At 42.8% G+C, this 16,675-nt stretch overlaps 1 protein-coding gene across 1 annotated transcript in view; it reads right to left on the reverse strand.

Moving 5' to 3' along the window:
* Positions 1 to 2,704: 2,704 nt before the first annotated feature.
* The window catches only part of LOC120909254 (zona pellucida sperm-binding protein 4-like), a 68,537-nt gene continuing 54,566 nt past the window's right edge, over positions 2,705 to 16,675 (reverse strand). Inside the window, exons 9-12 of the mRNA XM_040320983.1 lie at positions 12,243 to 12,360; positions 5,456 to 5,537; positions 5,294 to 5,374; positions 2,705 to 2,878 (exon numbers count right to left, since the gene is read on the reverse strand). Of these exons, the coding sequence (XP_040176917.1) occupies positions 2,733 to 2,878; positions 5,294 to 5,374; positions 5,456 to 5,537; positions 12,243 to 12,360 (427 nt within the window). The 3' untranslated portion in view covers positions 2,705 to 2,732. The remainder of the gene's footprint in view (positions 2,879 to 5,293; positions 5,375 to 5,455; positions 5,538 to 12,242; positions 12,361 to 16,675) is intronic.

Below are 16,675 nucleotides of genomic sequence, written 5' to 3' on the forward strand. Positions count from 1 at the left end.
CACCCGACATACCTCTCTGCTGGCTCTGTCTTCGGGACTCCGTCCTCCCCCCGGCCACCGAGTCTGTCTCCTGTCCCTGCTGCCGATGTACACAGTGAGGGGAGAGCTGTGCTCTTCCCCATCTCAGCTGTGACAGGAGTTCTAGCACAGTGCTAGGACTCCTGTTTTGAAGGTGACAGGGTCAATAAAGAGAACAGGTCACCTCCAATTGCTATCACACAGGAAATGGTTTTCTCCTGTGTGATAGCAAAGTTAAGTGGGAAAAAAAATTGATAATAAATAAATAAGAAATAATTAAATTAATAAAATAAAAAAGTAAATAAGAAAATGATACAAAAATTAAAAAAAAGTAAGCGACAAGCTCCAAAAAAAAAAAAATATATGAACTAACCGTGCCGCACATTCTCCGATGATTTGGGGGGGGGTTCGCATGGCGGGGAGGGGGTGCATTGTGGTTACAACTGTGCACCAAGAGCTCCTGGTATGTAGGGAAGGTACAGCCTCAATAGAGAGCCGTTTATACAAACAATTTCTGCTTCTTCGCTCTAAAAAGGTAGCACACCGCATGACTGGCATTCTGTGCCTTTATAATTTTGGCATTTCAGCCTCAAATCTGCATTTATTTGAAAGTTGTCAATTCTGGTCTACACACTGATCACCTAATTTCACAGAAAGCATAGGTAGGACAAAGCAACATATCCGTCTAAATGTCTGCCTTGCCGACTGCTTATACTTGCATATCCTTCACAAACCTTTCACCAGGACAGCAAGAAAACTTGTACTTCAGGTTGTGGAGGAGCATGTGACCGTATTCCCTCCACTATGATATAGCCCTTGGTGCCAAGCCTGAGTGCTGTCATGTGGCAATATTGGGGAACCCTTCATTCGGAACCAAGCAGGGCTTCTTCTTACTCCCATGGGCCCTGGCACAAAAAGGGTACATTTACCACAGCAGAGAAAAATTAAACAAACTTGCCCTTTCTGGGCAGAACCATAGGTTCAACTTTGAAGATACCAAATCTGTAGATTATGAATTTTAACAAGAGAAATAAGTAGGCTGTTGGCCCCTTTCTTGATTCAGTACTTTGTGGCAATGACCTGGAACAAGCAAAAGCAGCTGGAGAACTCCTGACTTCCAAACGTGATTCAGGACATTGAGGTTTTAAAGCTTTTGTATCCATATTGACACCATACAGTTAGCGTGGTTATGAAGGGAAGCTCAGTAACAATGACTATATGCATTAGCATGGCTCATGTCAAAATTTAGCACTTTTGGGCACCAGTTTGTGCTCTTCCAAGTAGACTTTTTGCATAATCAAACTTCATTGAGCAAAACGAACAAACATTTTAAGTCATGAGGCAGACCTCATTTAAAAGCAGAACTGCAAAAGTAAAAAAGGTGAACTTCGGAATGGAAAGAAACTCCCATTCTTTGTACCAGCTCTAAAGAATTGACTCCCCCACAACCTGGTTTTCACCAACTTCAGTTAAAAACTTTAGTTTTGGATACAGTGGGGATGGGTTATAACACAGTTTTAATTGCTGTCCGTGCTCCCACCGCATACATTTCCAATCAGTTACTATTGTGACAGCCATTACCTACACAGGAAGAGAGAACAATATCTCTTCCATGGAGGTATAGAAAAATCCTGACAGCTTCTATCCACCCAAGGGCTTTTTATACCATAGACATTCTAGCAAAGAGGCATCCATGCCAGAGTCCTCCCTTGAATCAGTCTTCCGAAAAGCTGATCTATTGTCTATCCCATAAAAAATAAAGCCATTCATAATGGTTCACATGGGAAGCGTTGGGAACATTACATGCAGTATTTTTTTTATGACAAAGTGCACCACAATGCATGGTGGTGGTAGTGTGCCGTGGGGCTTTTCAATGCATGTGTGTCTATGGCGCACCAACTTTGTGTTGGCATGCCACTGAGAATTCATGAAGTGTCAATACTAGGTGTTCACATGTTACATCAATACACCAGAATCCATAAATGTTAATGGGTTCTTAGGGACTTAAGGGAGCGTGTACATGACTATCCACAGTTCTACTCTGCAGGTTTACTACATACCACAGCATGCATTTTGTAGCCAAACTTTTAAAATGCAGGCCACAGTGTACAGCCTGTGGTATCCTAGAAAGTCCTCCTTGCGAGAACCAGTCAAAAAAAAAAGTCACATGGTTGGGTATTCCTCGTTTTTCGCACACTGCTTTATAAATATCATTTATTTTTTTAAGCAGCAGTATGCCCAGGTCAGTGTGTTACAATTACCTCATACATCCAACCAACCGTTTTGGATACTAAAGATCTCGTTTTAATTGCAATCTTGCATTTTGGGACATTTTCTCTTACTCTTTGTCCTAGTGACAGGCACAGAAGTGAGGGGGAACCTACCTAAAATGAATGTAGACTACCAAAAAAATGTACAGAAGTCCTCACATTTGCTCCCTATACCTGCAGAACTGGAAGTCTTGGTAGGAGTTTCTCTTTAATTACAATCTGTTGGGCTGTCCACATATCTAAAAAGTCAACCGTTGGTGCCAAGTTGACCACATCCTCTATTAATGCCATCATTATTCAAGTTATAAAATAGAAGACTAGGTCACGCTTCAGAATTCAGGTGCTGCTGGGGGGTTCCCAAGGCCCTGTAGCTTTACCTTTTTCCCTTTCAAATCATTAAAACACAAAAGACCAGAGAAGAATATAAAGTACTTTAATTGAAAACTAGATAACCGAAGTTACATTTAAATTTCTGGACCTAACTGTAAAACTGCGTTTGAATACAACGACAAGACATAGGAGAACAAGTAGAGCCACTGCAAATAGGATTCCTGGAAGAGCCACGGTGAGGTGCTGGAAGCTGGCCAATCCTGTGACACACAAGAACAAGATGTAACAAGTTACCTGCTTTGCCAGATCATAATAGAATATATTTCAATTAGTAAGTTTGAGATTTACATTCATCAGGATAATGCAGGATGTAACAGAACTTTCCTGGCACTGAGACTTTGGGTTTCATATGTGAAAAGCCTTAGCAATAAGCACTTTTCAGTAGATTAAGACTAGGGCTGCACTGAAAATTGTAATCGGTTTCTGAGAATCATTTGCAGGCGCTGACTAGAACAGGCTGCTATACAGGATATTTTTAATAGCTAAATGCTGCTACTAAAAGGGTTAGCTCAAGTTAAAATAGGTATAGCAAATAATCACTGAACACATGGCTCCCTATGGAGCAGGCCATCGAAAGCAGCATGTAATGGCCATCAGTCTTGCATGTCAATACTTCAATCATGTACAATGGATTGCTACTGCATTGGGGGGGGGGGGGGTTGGGGTTTTTGTTCTGACTTAATGGGTTGATTAGGGGAAGCTCTATTTTTGCAAGTTTAGTTAGCTTAGTAAACATCCTATATTCACTCAAATTCCTGTCTAGATATGTCCCCTTGTTGGCATGCAAATATCAGCCTTCCCTAGAAAACTGACCACATTCCCACTGGCTGTGATGAAACTCCTCCCCCAACATAATTTTGTCATGCTGCAGCCCCTCCCACTGCATGTCTTGTTACATGAAACAGTTGCATCAAAGATTAACTGCACAGGACCGCACTACGTACAAGCGGCAGTCATCGCTTCTCATGATACCCATCATGTGCCTTATACCCTCTTCAGGAGTCATGACAATGCAAGCAGCTACACTAGAACCAAAGTCAACCACTTATGTTGACTTGCTTGCAGATGTTGCCACTTGCTGATGTAGCTTGGCTGCAGTCAGTGGTGTATTTAGGTTTTGTGCTGCCCTAGGCCAGATAAACTCGTGCGACCCCTAATTAAAATATGATCCACCCCTTCCTGTCAAGGTCACATCCCTTGCTGTTTAAGACCTTCTAGTGAGGATACTAGTTCTGAGGACCTTGGGGTGGGGGAATTCCCTTAATCTGCAGAGATTTCCTCTCACATCCTGTTTGGCTATAGGCCGGGAAATGAACGGATGGCAATTTTTTGTAAGATTAAGCATTCCTTCCAAAATGAAATTTTTTTTTTTTGCCTATAGTTCTACTTTAAGCACACATGTCTGCTGAATTTATGGAGGACCAAGAGGATATTACCATGCCAGTGGTGCAGCAGAAAACATGTAGCACAGTGATGAAGGTATGTGGCCCAGGCAGTGAGCAAAGGAAGGATTGGGGGCAGGAACAAATAAATCCATTTGTTTATTTTTCTTATCAGCAATCAACAGAAATAAAATTAAGATTCCTTAACATGTACAACTGACACAAGCAAAGGATTGCAGGAGAGTCCTACCTACCTGCCAGGTATAGGTGACCATGTCAGTTTCCATTGTGTCTGCGCCATCCCCATCATACCGGCAGCAGTGTGGCCACTTTATGGGGGCACCAGACAGATTCGTCTTACAGGCCAGTGTACCTCATAAGACTGGCGCTACACTAAAAGTGTAGCGCAAGCCAGAGGGGACTCTCCATGCTGCCCCCCTGCAAAGTGCCACCCTGGGCCTTGTTGGCCTAGGCCAAGATACAGCATTGGCTGCAGTATTAGCACCCATAGGTCTTCATTTTTCACTTGTGCCACTGCCTCACCCTGTACAACTCATCAAAATAAGTGTAGGCCACAGAGTGCCAGCGCATTTTTGGGATCAATATCCTTTCCAATGCTGCAGAAGTCAAGATGTCGCAACCAAGCGTAGGTACCATTGTGAATGGTTGTATATCAATCCACCCAACTTGTATCGATTGTGTATTAATCCATTCAGGTATATGTTTAGCAGCAGTGCAGCCCTAACTGAAGGTATCGATTTTGGACTACCACAAAGATGCATGCCTTTATGTCACACAAGAGAGAACATGTCTGCTTTAAAATTTTCAAGTCTACATTGTCCATGTCTTTGCTCTTGAGTTTCATAATGCATAATTAGGAAAACCAACTAGTGCTTGTGCAAGGCAGACATACCACAATGTACCCAAATGCCATTAGGCAATTTAACGCCTCAATGCCAAGTTAATACTAAAGCTTTATTAAGGAAGCCCATTCACTTTAAAGCATCACTTTTCATCTTTAAATCTGTGCGTGGTGATGCGCTGCCGTCAGTGTACATATGCTTTGGGGTGCCATTTAGAATGAATATTAGTAAACAAAAACAGTGTTGTAGCATTTGTATACATGCATTGCTACGGTGTAAAGCCAGACTAAAAGATTGAGGGGCGTTTACATTTTTGTGTACTTGGCGCCTTACATGAAGTTTAAAAAAAATAATAATAATATAGTCATACCAGTTTTGCCATCTCTTTGAAAGACAAGAGGCCCAGCGGTCTTCACCAAATGATGGTAATAATCAGTCTTAAAGCGCCGACCTATGATGGTAAGGATGTGGTCAAAAGATCAAGCAACACCAGTGATCAGATTTAGGCTCAAATGAGGCGAATGCTCCTTACCTCGCTTAAGGCTAGAGCAGTCCGAGGTGCAGGTTTCATTGGAGGAGGGAACACAGACTGAGATGCTGCAGAAAACAAACACCTAACACAAGCAGAGAAAATATTTTAAAGGCTTTTAATCACTGTTTGCCCTCCATCTTTCTTCTTCCCCCAAGAATTCCACACAATGACAGAACTCCTGCAAGTCGGGCACCATAGTTACATAGTAGGCAAGGTTAAATACATAAAATAGTCCATCCAGTTTAACCCGTGTAAAAGTGTACTATAATCATTTCCCATATTCCTGTATGTTGTGTTCTTTAACCACTTAAGGACCAAACCTTTTTCAGATGCATTTACAGGTTAAAAACAATTTTTTTGCTAGAAAATTACTTAGAACCCCCAAACATTTTTTTCTAACACCATAGAGAATAAAATGGCGGTCATTGCAATACTAAGTCACACCGTATTTGCAAAGTGATCTTACAAGCGCACTTTTTTTGAAAAAAATACACTTTTTAAATAAAAAAATAAAAAACGGTAAAGTTATCCCAATTTATTTATATTGTTGCGCTAATGTAAATTGATACCAAATATGTCATGCTTCAAAATTGCCCCGCTCATGGAATGGCAACAAACTTACCCTTAAAAATCTCCATAGAAGATGTTTAAAAAAATTCTACAAGTTGCATGTTTTGAGTTGAGGTCTAGGGCTAAAATTATTGCTCTTGCGCCAACGATCGCAGCAATACCTTTTCATAAGCAGGTGCTGCTCACGTATGCATTCTTCTGCGCGCAAGCTCGTTGGGGACGGGGCGCTTTAAAAAAACATCCGTTGCAATAGAAAAAAGCATGACAGGTCCTCTTAAATATGAGATCTGGGGTCAAAGACCTCAGATCTCCTTTTACTCTTGGATTGGGTTTCAAGTTAGATACAAAATGGAGCCTGTTGGGCATACCCAGGCTCGATCCACATGCATCACAAAAAGAAAAAAAGGGGGACCTTCATAACAGTAGTGCCGTTACTGACACTAGAGGAAAAAAAAAAAAACACATATCTGCTCCAGTAACTACTGATATTGTTAGAATATTGTAGGCATCTGCTGCTCAGGGGTAGTTTAAAGCCACATGTAATAGGATGAAGTCACAATTATTAGATGTTTGGGTTGGACATAGGTTCAATTACATACAGTATACATGCCCACCTGATCCTTTATAATGTAAGTTACTAAATTAGGAGATACAGGGTCAGTGTTGGTAGACAGGTCCTCAAAACAAATGTCCCAGACCTTGTGGATTTTTTTTAGGGCATCCTCTTGCTAATTGGTGACTTTTTTTTTTTAACAGTAAAAATTGGTGACTTTTTACAGTGGCAAGTTGAGATTAATATTTTTTTTCCACAAGGTCAAGGTTGGAGCTGATAGGATTATTATTGTTCTATGCATGAAAAAGTTATTCTTCAATGAAAATCCCCATCAGCGTCCTAGAAGCCCACAGATGAGCCAGGGCATCCACCAAAGCAAACCTCCACTGCCCGGGGGGAAAAGAATAGTGGTCACAGAATGTATGATCAAAACTACGGCTTCCCAGAAAATTTGAATATTAGGGCATGGTCAGAGTACAGTACGTGTATAAAGTCTGCCGCACAGCGCCAACACTTGGCAGGAATGGAGGGATATATTCTGTGTAAACGCGCAGGTGTGAGGTAGATCCTCTGTAGGCTTGTGTACTGAATCAACCGGTCCCTTGCGGAAACCAGCTGTAAAAATGTACATTCCCATAGATCTTCCCACCCTTCAGCATCTAGATCAGGGACATCTAGCATCCATTTAGATCTAAGTGCTTTCAACTCTGAATGGACAGAGGGGGACATGGTCTTATAAATACTCGAGAGGGGTTTGATGAGGGTGTCATCTCTAAGTACATCTAAGATCGAGGTATAAAAACGCTACTGGTTTTTGTTTAAATTGTGTTTGAAAGGCTCAATTGTATACATCTTAAAAAAAAAATAAAAAATAAAAAAAAAAGTATACATTAGGCAGGTTCAAGTCCAATTTTAAGGTGTCAAAGGTTTTAGTTGTCCAGCAATACATATTTGCTCTAAATATTTTATGCCCTTCACTGCCCAAACTTGCAGATCAGGGATAGAAGCAAATTCCAGTAACAATGGATTGTGCCATAAGGGGTGAGTTGTGAGATATGATCGGGGGGACTAGGGCGTAGAGCTTGGCTAGCAACAAGGCTTTCAATACAGCCTTCATGGCTGAAGTCAATAGAAGGAAAGCAGAGGCCCCACTGTATAGGAGATTAAGAGCCTGAAAAGGAGCCCACTCAGGAAGCCTCCAATACTACCACCGCAGTGGTCTCATTCTGCGTGGGCCAGTTATGAACATGCGTGAGCATGGCAGCCAGGAAATACTTTGTAGAGATTTGGGAACGCCAGTCCTCCCTGTAGCCACGGCCATTACAAAGTTGTCAACTTAAATCTCAGTTGTTGTGAGCGCCAAATGAAAGCAGTTGGACTAGATTTGAAAATATTTTTGGGGAATCCATACTGGTGAATGCTGGATCACAGAGAAAACCAGGTAATTTCATTTTAAACAGATTTATGCATTCCATTAAAGATCAGGGAAGATTGGCCTATGCCCTTAATTTAGATTGCATATTGTCAAGAAGTAGAACTAAATTTAAGACACAATATTCTGAAGAATCAATGCCTTGGTATCCGATACTGGATGACCATAATAGAGGAAGGGTAGGGTCAGCTTGATCTTGGGCCTCTTTATCAATAAGTAACATTTTTAGTCCTGAATGAATGGAAAACCCAGATATTATATGCAACACTTCCTTAAGAGATGACCCTGGGTCATTTAGAAAAAATATGAGATCATCCACATACGTGGTAATCCTTTCCAAGGTTCCCACACAGTTACCAACAATGGCAGAGGCCCTCTTTATGGCCACTGCCACCCGCTCAATCACGATAGTGAACTGAGCCTCTGATCTCATATTTACACTAAAATGCAAAAAACAAACACACACACACACACATTGTCATTTGAAAAAACAAATTGTCCCTGAAGCGACGTTTTGACGTCGTTTCCGCTATAGTATGGAGACGGGTGGGGGCCATCTTCCCCTCACCCATGTCCATACCCAGCCATGGACAGGACTGGATTGCCTCCGCCACTACCGACGGCTCAGGTAAGTGGTGGAGGCCACAGAGACCACCATTATTGTAAACCGGACCGCCACCTGAAGACCAGGATATCCATAAAGAGGGCCTCTGCCATTGTCTATTTGTCTGGGCTATGGCAGCTAGCTGCTGCCATAACAGGGATATCCCGCTTACCACTCCAGACCAGTCTGAGTACACATTTATCACCACCCTTTGAACACGCCCCTATTTAACAGACCTTATGGTCCAAGCCTGCAGACCTCAGCTTGTAGATTTAGCACTAGCTAAAGGAAACTAGCGAATGCTTTTGCAAAATCCAGATACACCACATGCCTCCTATCTAAATGGCAGCTCACTTCCTTGTAGAACGTTAACAGTTCCACTGTGCTTCTCACCGACTCCTTCCTGAAGGATTTACCTGGGCCATACGGACCAACTGCTTCTCCTCCCCCCCCCCCTCCAGAAGAGGTTTTCCTCCTGCACGCAGTCTAGCATTCCATCCTTCAGTTCACCCAGCCGAAACACCCCCCCCCCCCCCAGCAGGCTGAGTTGGGGATGGTCCATGTTCGTCACATCACGTGACTTCATCAGGGCATCATCCCCTGATGAAGTCACGTGATGTGACGAACACGCGTCGGGACACTAGAGTATTGATTGGGAGCAACACCTAACGGACGGCAGACGAGCGCGGTGCTCGTAGGAGATGCGACCGTTTTGATACTGCTCAATGTGAGTTTATTTCATTTTACTGGTTCATTAAAAGTTTTGCTGTGCTGTGCAGTCCCACGCGATACGCCCCCCCTCTCCCTTCTCCTCTCCCCTCTCTGCTCCCTCACTCGGATATGAGCGGCCGCCTTCACGGACATCCGAGGAGCTGAGTGCTGACAGTGAGAAGATCAGGATATGAGCTCGGCGCTCGTGGAGACAGGCACCTTCCCCTTACACATAGTGTGAGTTGTGTAAGTGTATACTTACCCACTGCATCTTTGAGAAATCCTTTCCTTTTTCTTTGAGTGGCAGGAGGCTTTTGCTACACTATATATACACACATTTCTTTCCCCTACATGTATGGTCAAAATATTGTGATCTGGTAAGAGGATACTCAACAAGAGGCTGAAGTACCAGCAAGCCACTTTATATGTGAGTGATAATCAGGAGGTAAGCCCTTATTTCACCTAATGGTGTGGGTTGCACGATCCGTGGATTGAATTGGGTTGCACTCCTTCACTTATTGGACTTTGGCACCCAACTCATTGTCCATTCAAGTCACTTTTGCACTTTATTGTGTTTCTCACTGATTTGAGCTTCCACTCACTACTGTTCATTTTCAGTCATTTGTAGTATACATCAGGTATATCACACATTTTACACATTTATTGCTTGATTTTGTGTTTCATCACTCAGTCCAGTCAGGACCAGATTGATTCACCACTTTTGTAGGTTATTCCCTGTTGCATCTTAACACGCTTTATCTTCCCAATTCCAACACCCCCTTCACCACCACTGTTTTCTGTCCACCCTCCATTAGTTTAATCACAGCGCAGACACTCACAAAGGTAAATAAAGGCACAGTAAAAGTGGGATTATAACGGTGCTGAGAACATTCTATTGAAAAAAATGATTATACAAAAGAATTTTAGATTTTTATTAAGATAATAGATACCTATACATTATACAAAAAGGAAGAGTGTTCAATAAAACCAGGTATTGAACACTCTTCTTTTGTGTAATGTATAGGTATATATTATCTTAATAAAAATCTAAAATTTTTTGTTTTATATAATATTTGTTTATTTCCAATACTGTTCTAATCGCACTTTTCCTCTGTACCTTTATTGTTGAACTGATCAAAAAAGCTTTGCCTTAGATCTACTGTTCTATGAAGGGCAGAGGAACAGGATCTGTTAAATACCACCCCCCACCAGATAGGCCTTATTAGGCCTTATTTGGCTTTATTTAGATATTTCCATTTCTGTAAAACATGCTACTGTGCAAGTGCATATAGTATAGGCAGGAAACAGACACACCAAAATTGAAAATCTCCAAATACATAATCAGGGGCGGACTGACCATTGAGGCACTCAGGCACTGCCCGAGGGCCCCATGCCACTAGGGGGCCCCATCAGGGTTGCCAGGCTCAGTAAAACCAGGGACAGTATGTAAAAATCTGTTATTTTTTACATCTGTCCCTGATATGTCCAAAACCGACATGCTTTTGATGTAAAAATCCCGAGATTTTAGCTGCCTCCTGGCTTGGTGGCCATCTGTAAGCCTGGGGGCCCCATAATCTTCTATTGCCCGGGGGCCCCATGAGTTGTCAGTCCGCCCCTGTACATAATCCTATACCCAGAGCTGAGTCTGAAGAAACAAAAAAACTCCAATAGGTTCAGTGCCATTTATTTTGAATGCAATACAATGCACCTAGCCATTGCAACACATGTACATTTTAGCAAACCACAATGCATAGATATGTACAATTTGTGTGTTGGTGCACAGCAAAAAAAAAAAAAAAAATGTTTACACACACTACAGATCTTTTAATAACCCATGATGTGGTTCAATAACTGCTCTCTGAAGTGACTCAACCACTACAAGTAAACTCACTGCAAAATACTCTTAAAAAGTAACAAGGTTTCTTTTTATGGATGTGTTAGGCCGCGTACACACGGCCGGTCAAAACCGATGAACTCACAAAACTGATCGTGTGTGGGCCCCATCGGTCAGTTAACCTTCGGTCAAAAAATTTAGAACTTGCTTTAAAAATTGAACCGATTGACACCTAACCGATAGGTCAAAACCGATGGTTAGTATGCAAAAGCATTGGTTAAAAATCCACACATGCTCAGAATCAAGTCGATCCAAGCTTGGAAGCATTGAACTTCGTTTTTTCAGCACGTTGTCGTGTTTTACGTCACCGCGTTCTGACCCGATCGGTTATTTAACCTATGGTGTGTAGGCACATCAGACCATCAGTCAGCTTCATCGGTTAACCGATGAGAATGGCCCATCGGATAGACTGATCATGTGTACAGGGCTTTAGAGAACAAATACACTTCAGGCAAGTTAGAATTTTAGTTTTTTTAGTCCTGCAAATTGGCGAGGCAGTGCAGCTTCTACTTCTATTTGCAAAATGGCAACAACCTTTTTTCAGTATTTAAATAGTTTGCGTAATTGGTTTTCCATTAGGCAAGTTTGCTTTGTGTAAAGCCCTTCCATCTACACCTTACCCTAAAAGCTTGTTATAAATTGGGATGATTGACTTTTTGATTTGGGGAAATTTCCCATTGCCTCCTGTTCTGTTGATCAGGGAGCACAAAAATAAAAAAGGAAGGTCAAGGTTTTGGTGTATTGCTGCATACTTAAGTGATGGAGACAATCTCCTTATTGGGGTCACAGACCTCAATAAAAATAAATTCAAATAATTTTTCACTGCCTGTTCTGGATGGAGTTCCCCATTGAACCACAAACTACTCACTCAAACATTGCACTTGCACCTTCAACCCACGAACAGATTTAATGCAGTCCTTGGCTGGAACTCTGCTACACAAGGCTGCCAACTGCTGTTTAATCCGGGTTCCAGGACCCATTCTGCACTTATGTGCAACACAAAATTATCCTTCTGGTACATACCTGTGACTGGTTTGAGAAATCAAGAAATGTGAATGCAGACACAACAAATCTCTGATAACCGGAAGGAACGGGTCCTGGTAAAATATTGGTCATTGGGTCATCATCTGTATAAGGACATCTACAAAACAGACAGAACATCTAGATTAGGAAAACCCATCTCCATGCAAATTTGTTTAGTATAATTATTTTTCATAGTTGGTTAATTTATGTACATGGCCCTCTTGCCATCTTCTTGTCACACCCCCACGAATGATCCAGAGATCACTGTTATACTTAAAAAAAAAAAAAGGAAGACTGGCAAAATGCAGTCTCAAATGCAACGAAAAACAAAGAAAAACAAACATGCCTGATCGGGCATGACATTGCAAATCTGGTAGATTAATGGTGACCAAAGACATTTTTGATGATCCTCTACCCACAGCTGATACAGGGGGAAGGTAAAAACCCCAGCAAAGCACAATCCAATTTGTTCCAGCAAGGGAACAAATTCCTTGAATAAGTTGCCCTATGCATGTTATCTGAAATTGATCAGCTTCATGCAATTTTTAAATGCAACACACAAGTTTGCCGTGTGATTTGGTTGCAACAGAAGTGAGTTTGGGGTGCCATTAAAGAATAATGGCACCCAAAAGCACATCAAGGGTTCTGGCTGTGATCCCAAATTGTGGCAGAATCATTTCTGCCCACGATCCCAAATTGCGAAATGTGAACAGGACCTTATAGACCAGACCAGTTTTTACTTTACTGCTATGGGCCTATTCATTTAAGCACTTCAGCTCATGACAAGGCCATTATTTGCAATACTGCACTACTTTAACTAACAATTGCACAGTTGTGCGAGGCTGTATCTACAACATTTTTAGGTGCCATCAAAAAACAAAAACACCAACATTTTAGAAATATTTTTTTTACCTTCTAACATATTCAAGTAAAAAATTCAAAATGTCTTCATCAATTTAGACCAATATGTATTCTGCCACATATTTTTGGGAAAAAAAAATCCCAATAAGCGTGTATTGATTGATTTTACTAGTAATGGTGGCAATCAGCAACTTCTAACAGGACTGCGATATTGTGGCAGACAGTTGGGACACTTTTTGGGGACCAGTGACAAATACATTGATCAGTGCTAAAAAAATATGCGCAGTCACTGTACTAATGACACTGGCAGGGAAGGGGTTAACATCGGGGGCAAAGGTTTAAATGTGTGCCTGACCAGTGCTTTACGGCGGCATGGATCAGTGCTCTTGCTTAGAAGAGACACAAAATCAATGTCTTGTGTAGTGACAGAACAATTACCTGCCTGTGTACCAAAGTATCAGCGGATGAGTCTGCCATACCCGCCAATCACAGCAAGAGCAAGCCGCCGCCAGCGCGTGCCAAACCTTGAAGGAAGTGCAGTTTTACGTACTAGATACGTGATCCTGCGCAGGAGAGCCACCTTGCCGCCATAGCTCCACATTATACGGTCAGCTGTTAATGATGCTTCTCTCATTACTTAAGGACAATAAAATAGACTTTTAAAAATTGTAGACAATGACACAAAGTATAATTCTGGTATAGAGCATTAAAGTAGAACTATAGGCAAAACTCCCCCCAATTTGAATAGAGTAAGAGAGGGGTTATTAACCCCCCCCCCATCAGATTTTTTTCCACGCCATTTGCGTGTCATTGCAGAAATGTCCTTTCACTTCCGTCTCATAGTCAAAACAGGAAGTGAGTGGAAATCCCTGCACATTAAGGGCAGTGCCGCCTGTCAAGCTCTGCAACCCAAGTAAAAAGTGCCACAGTCATGACACAAAGCATCTCAGTCAGAGTATGTGTACAGACCTTTCTTTTGCTTTCCTTTTGCTTGCCCCATTTTTCCCCTGTTCCTCCTGGCCGCCCATGTAAAAGCCCTAGTCGCCCATGTTATAAGGAGGCAACTCGGGAGAAATGGGAGACAGAGACAGAGCATTTTCATTCTAACAAACATGTCTGAACAAGGACCTTCATGGCAGGCTCAAATATTAATAAAAGCTTTACATTAACCAGTTAACCACCAGCCGCCGTCCAAAAACAGCGGCAAGGTGGTTGCTTAACTGGGGGTCGCCGTTCTAAAACGGCGCCCAGCAGAAGCAGTAATGCGCGCAGCCTCGGGCGCGCACACAGAAAATTCTGTGCGCGCCGGGTCTATGAGACCCGGCGCTACACAGATCTCGGTAACTGACCGACAACAGCGGTCTTTTACCATGTGATCGCGCCGTCCAATGACGGCGCGATCACAGGTAAACAAACCGGCGTCATTTGATGACGCCAGTTCCTCCCTCCTCTCGCTGTACCGATCGGTACAGTGTGAGAGGAGAGCGCGGAGGGCAGCAGCAGTGTGGGATGGATCTGTGACTATTGCAGTCAGAGCCATCCCTGCATTAACCCCTGCAATGCTCTGCCTTCCCTGCGCAAATACTCTGCAATACCCCCCGCGCAATACTCTGCAATACCCCCCGCGCAATACTCTGCAATACCCCCCGCGCAATACTCTGCAATACCCCCCGCGCAATACTCTGCAATACCCCCCGCGCAATACTCTGCAATACCCCCGCGCAATACTCTGCAATACCCCCCGCGCAATACTCTGCAATACCCCCCGCGCAATACTCTGCAATACCCCCCGCGCAATACTCTGCAATACCCCCCGCGCAATACTCTGCAATACCCCCCGCGCAATACTCTGCAATACCCCCCGCGCAATACTCTGCAATACCCCCCGCGCAATACTCTGCAATACCCCCCGCACAATACTCTGCAATACCCCCCGCACAATACTCTGCAATACCCCCCGCACAATACTCTGCAATACCCCCCGCACAATACTCTGCAATACCCCCCGCACAATACTCTGCAATACCCCCCGCACAATACTCTGCAATACCCCCCGCACAATACTCTGCAATACCCCCCACACAATACTCTGCAATACCCCCCACACAATACTCTGCAATACCCCCCACACAATACTCTGCAATACCCCCCACACAATACTCTGCAATACCCAGAAAATACTCTGGGGAAAAAAAATGTGTTTTAACCACTTGCCGCCCACGTCATATGAGGTCCTTGACTCTGTGCAGAGATATCTAAATGATGCCTGCAGCTACAGGCATCATTCAGATATAATTTTTTTCAGCCGGCGATTCTCTACACCATAAGAACGATCATGGCGGCTGTTCCGCCTCTTGATCGTTCTTACGGGAGGCAAAAAGGGACGTCCCCACTCCCTTCGCCCTCCGGTGCTTCTTCTGACTCACCGCTGCGATCGAAGCCAGGATCGTTTTTTTTTTCTTGTTTTTTTTCAGGCTTCCCAGCCTAGAGGTGAGATGTGGGGTCTTATTGACCCCATATCTTACTGTAAAGAGGACCTGTCATGCTATATTCCTATTACAAGGGATGTTTCCATTCCTTGTAATTGGAATAAAAGTGATCAAAACATTTATTTTTGGGGGAAAACGTGTCAAACTAAAATAAAGTAAAATGAACAATAAAAAAATAAATATTTAAAGCGCCCCTGTTCCCGCGTGCTCGTATACAGAAGCGAATGTGTACGCAAGTCCCACCCACATATGAAAACGGTGTTCAAACCACACATGTGGGGTATCGCTGCGAACGTTAGAGCGAGAGCAATTATTTTGGCCCTAGACCTCCTCTAACTAAAAACATGTAACCAGTAAAAACATTTAAAACGTCACCTATGGGGATTTTTAAGTAGCGAAGTTTGGCGCCATTCCACAAGCGTGTGCAATATTGAAGGGTGACATGTTGGGTATCCATTTACTCGGCGTAACTTCATCTTTCATATTATGCAAAAACATTGGGCTAACTTTAATGTTTTTTTTTTTAAAAAAGCACAAAACTGTTTATTTCCCAAAAAAATGCGTTCGAAAAATTGCTGTGCAAATACCATGCGCGATAAAAAGTTGCAACGACCGCCATTGTATTCTCTAGGGTCTTTGCTAAAAAAGCATATATAATGTTTTGGGGTTCTATGTAATTTTCTAGCAAATAAATGATGATTTTTACATGTAGGAGAGGAATGTCAGAACTGGTCTGGGTGCTCCAGAACGCCTGATGGTGCTCCCTGCATGTCAGGCCTCTGTATGTGGCCACGCTGTGTAAAAGTCTCACACATGTGGTATCGCCATACTCGGGAGGAATAGCAGAATGTGTTTTGGGGTGTAATTTGTGGTATGCATATGCTGTGTGTGAGAAATAACCTGCCAATATGAAACTTTTGTGGAAAAAAAAAAACGGGGTTACTTACCGGTAACATCCCTTTTCCTGGAGTCTTTCAGGACAGGTACTGTAGAGAGACACAGGCTCCTCCCCTCACAGGAAACACCGCCTTCCAATTAAGAATTTAAGCCTCATCCTCCCTCAGCTCCTCAGTTTTTTCCAGA

This window comes from Rana temporaria, chromosome 8 (assembly GCF_905171775.1).
Source record: "Rana temporaria chromosome 8, aRanTem1.1, whole genome shotgun sequence".
NCBI classification, from domain to species: Eukaryota; Metazoa; Chordata; class Amphibia; order Anura; family Ranidae; genus Rana; species Rana temporaria.